Source organism: Meles meles, chromosome 8, assembly GCF_922984935.1.
Source record: "Meles meles chromosome 8, mMelMel3.1 paternal haplotype, whole genome shotgun sequence".
Classification (NCBI taxonomy): Eukaryota; Metazoa; Chordata; class Mammalia; order Carnivora; family Mustelidae; genus Meles; species Meles meles.
Genome location: NC_060073.1, coordinates 100,684,860 through 100,686,750, shown reverse-complemented (window position 1 = coordinate 100,686,750; position 1,891 = coordinate 100,684,860). Strand labels below are relative to the sequence as shown.

At 48.3% G+C, this 1,891-nt stretch overlaps 1 protein-coding gene across 1 annotated transcript; it reads right to left on the bottom strand.

Moving 5' to 3' along the window:
* Positions 1-907: 907 nt before the first annotated feature.
* Positions 908-1,891, bottom strand: LOC123949815 (olfactory receptor 10G6). The gene has a single exon (XM_046017464.1). The coding sequence runs from the start codon at positions 1,841-1,843 to the stop codon at positions 908-910; it is 936 nt and encodes a 311-aa protein (XP_045873420.1). The 5' UTR covers positions 1,844-1,891.

The following is a 1,891-nucleotide window of genomic DNA, read 5'->3' as shown; positions in this document are numbered from 1 at the left end:
CTTGCATCCTGTGTCCCAAAACCTGGAAGTGAAGGGCCTTCACGAGCTACTAGCAACAGTTTCACAAGGAAAACCAGGCTTCAGGTCATCCTCTTGCAGCCAGGTCCATGCCCCATCCCATCCAGCTCCTCATTCAAACTCAACAGTTGTAGGAAAATGCCAGAATGTGGTAGTGCACACAGTCTTTGCACCACCTCCTATGATCTGTTTTACTGATATCCATGGGGACGCCAGGGGATCTTGTCTGTGTTTGTGGAGCAAGAAAGTTTACCATTGACATACCTCCCTCAGCTTTATCGAGGTGGAGCCCTGTGCAAACTGAGAAGGCTAGAACTGGTGAGGCAGTGAGGCAGTGCCCATGAACAGCTCCCTCCCAGTGTGGTGGAATTGCCTCCTCAAGTTCAAGTCCATCTACCATTTTTGTCAAAGTAAAAGGCTGAGAACAGGAAGTATGGAAGGGCCACTCTCTTCCTTGACTTTAGTTTCCCACAGTTACATGGAAATAAAAACACCTACTTTCTATAACTGAGGTCAAGGTCAAACTTTCTGTTTTGCATGAAGGTTATTTGTTACATGTAAAAAGCAATATGGGAATCTGCTGAAGGGTTAGAAGCAATAATGAACATGCAGATTGATGTCATAGAGAAACAGAATTTTTATGTGGATTTTTACTTATCGTGGATCTTTTCTGCAAGCTTCCGTCCTTGCTGGGTTGCTTTGATCCCTATTGGATTTGAAGGTAGAAATATGAAAATCACGTTTGAAGGCAGGAAAAATTCCAGTCTCCATCTCTGCACCTAGGAGTCTTCTACTCTCTGCATGGATCCTTCTCTCCTTTCTGTCTTAAATATCCCCAGTTACCTGTGTCCTATATCTTAGCGTCTTTCGCATGTCTGGGGCTCATGAGTCAGTGAGGCTGCACATCTTTGCGACCTCCCAGCCTCCACAATGCTGCCTTCATCTCTTTGTTGCGGAGTGTGTAGATGATGGGGTTAAGTAAGGGAGTGATGACAGTGTAGAAGACAGCGACCACTCCATCCAGGGGTTCCTGAGAACCAGGACGAAGGTAAATGAAGGTGCAGGGCACATAGTAAACAATGACAACGGTCAGGTGGGCGGCACAGGTGGAGAAGGCATTGCGACGCCCATCGACGGACTGGATTCGCAGGATGGCAGCCACTATATACCCATAGGAAGTGAGGATCAGCATAAAGCAGGTGAGGGCCAGGAACCCAATGTCCACAAAGGTGACCAGCTCATTGATGGTGGTGTCAGCACAGACTAGACGCAGCATGGCGGGAATGTCACAGAAGAAGTAGTCTACCCGGTTGGGACCACAGAAGGGCAGCCGGAATATGAAGCTTGTTTGGAAAAGTGAGTGGAGGGTGCCTCCCAGCCAGGTGCCAAAAGCCAGGAAGTTGCAGACATTGCGGGTCATAATGGTAGCATAATGTAAAGGCTTACAAATGGCCAGGAAACGATCATAAGCCATTAACGTGTAAAGGAAGCATTCAGTACAGCCCAGGAAATGGAAAGAAAAAAGTTGGATAACACAACCTCCAAAAGAGATAATCCTGCTATCCAAGAGAAAGCCAGCCAGCATCTTGGGGACAATGGCAGAGGAGATGGTCATGTCCAAGAAGGAGAGGTGACACAGGAACCAGTACATGGGGCGGTGGAGCCGGGGATCCACCAAGACGGTGAGGATGATGAGCCCATTGCCAGAGACGGTGAGGGCATAGATGACAAGAAAAGCCAAGAAGAGTGGCACCCCCAGCTGTGGTGGGTGGTGCAGACCCACCAAAATGAAGTGAGACACAGAAGTCTGGTTTTCACGGCGCATTTCCTTGCTGTTCACATCTGCCAGAAGAAGTAGCAGAAGGGAAAGCTC

What these genes read in the sequence shown, in the direction of transcription:
- LOC123949815 (XM_046017464.1), bottom strand. Translation starts at nt 1,843, where the DNA reads ATGCGCCGTGAAAACCAGACTTCTGTGTCTCACTTCATTTTGGTGGGT.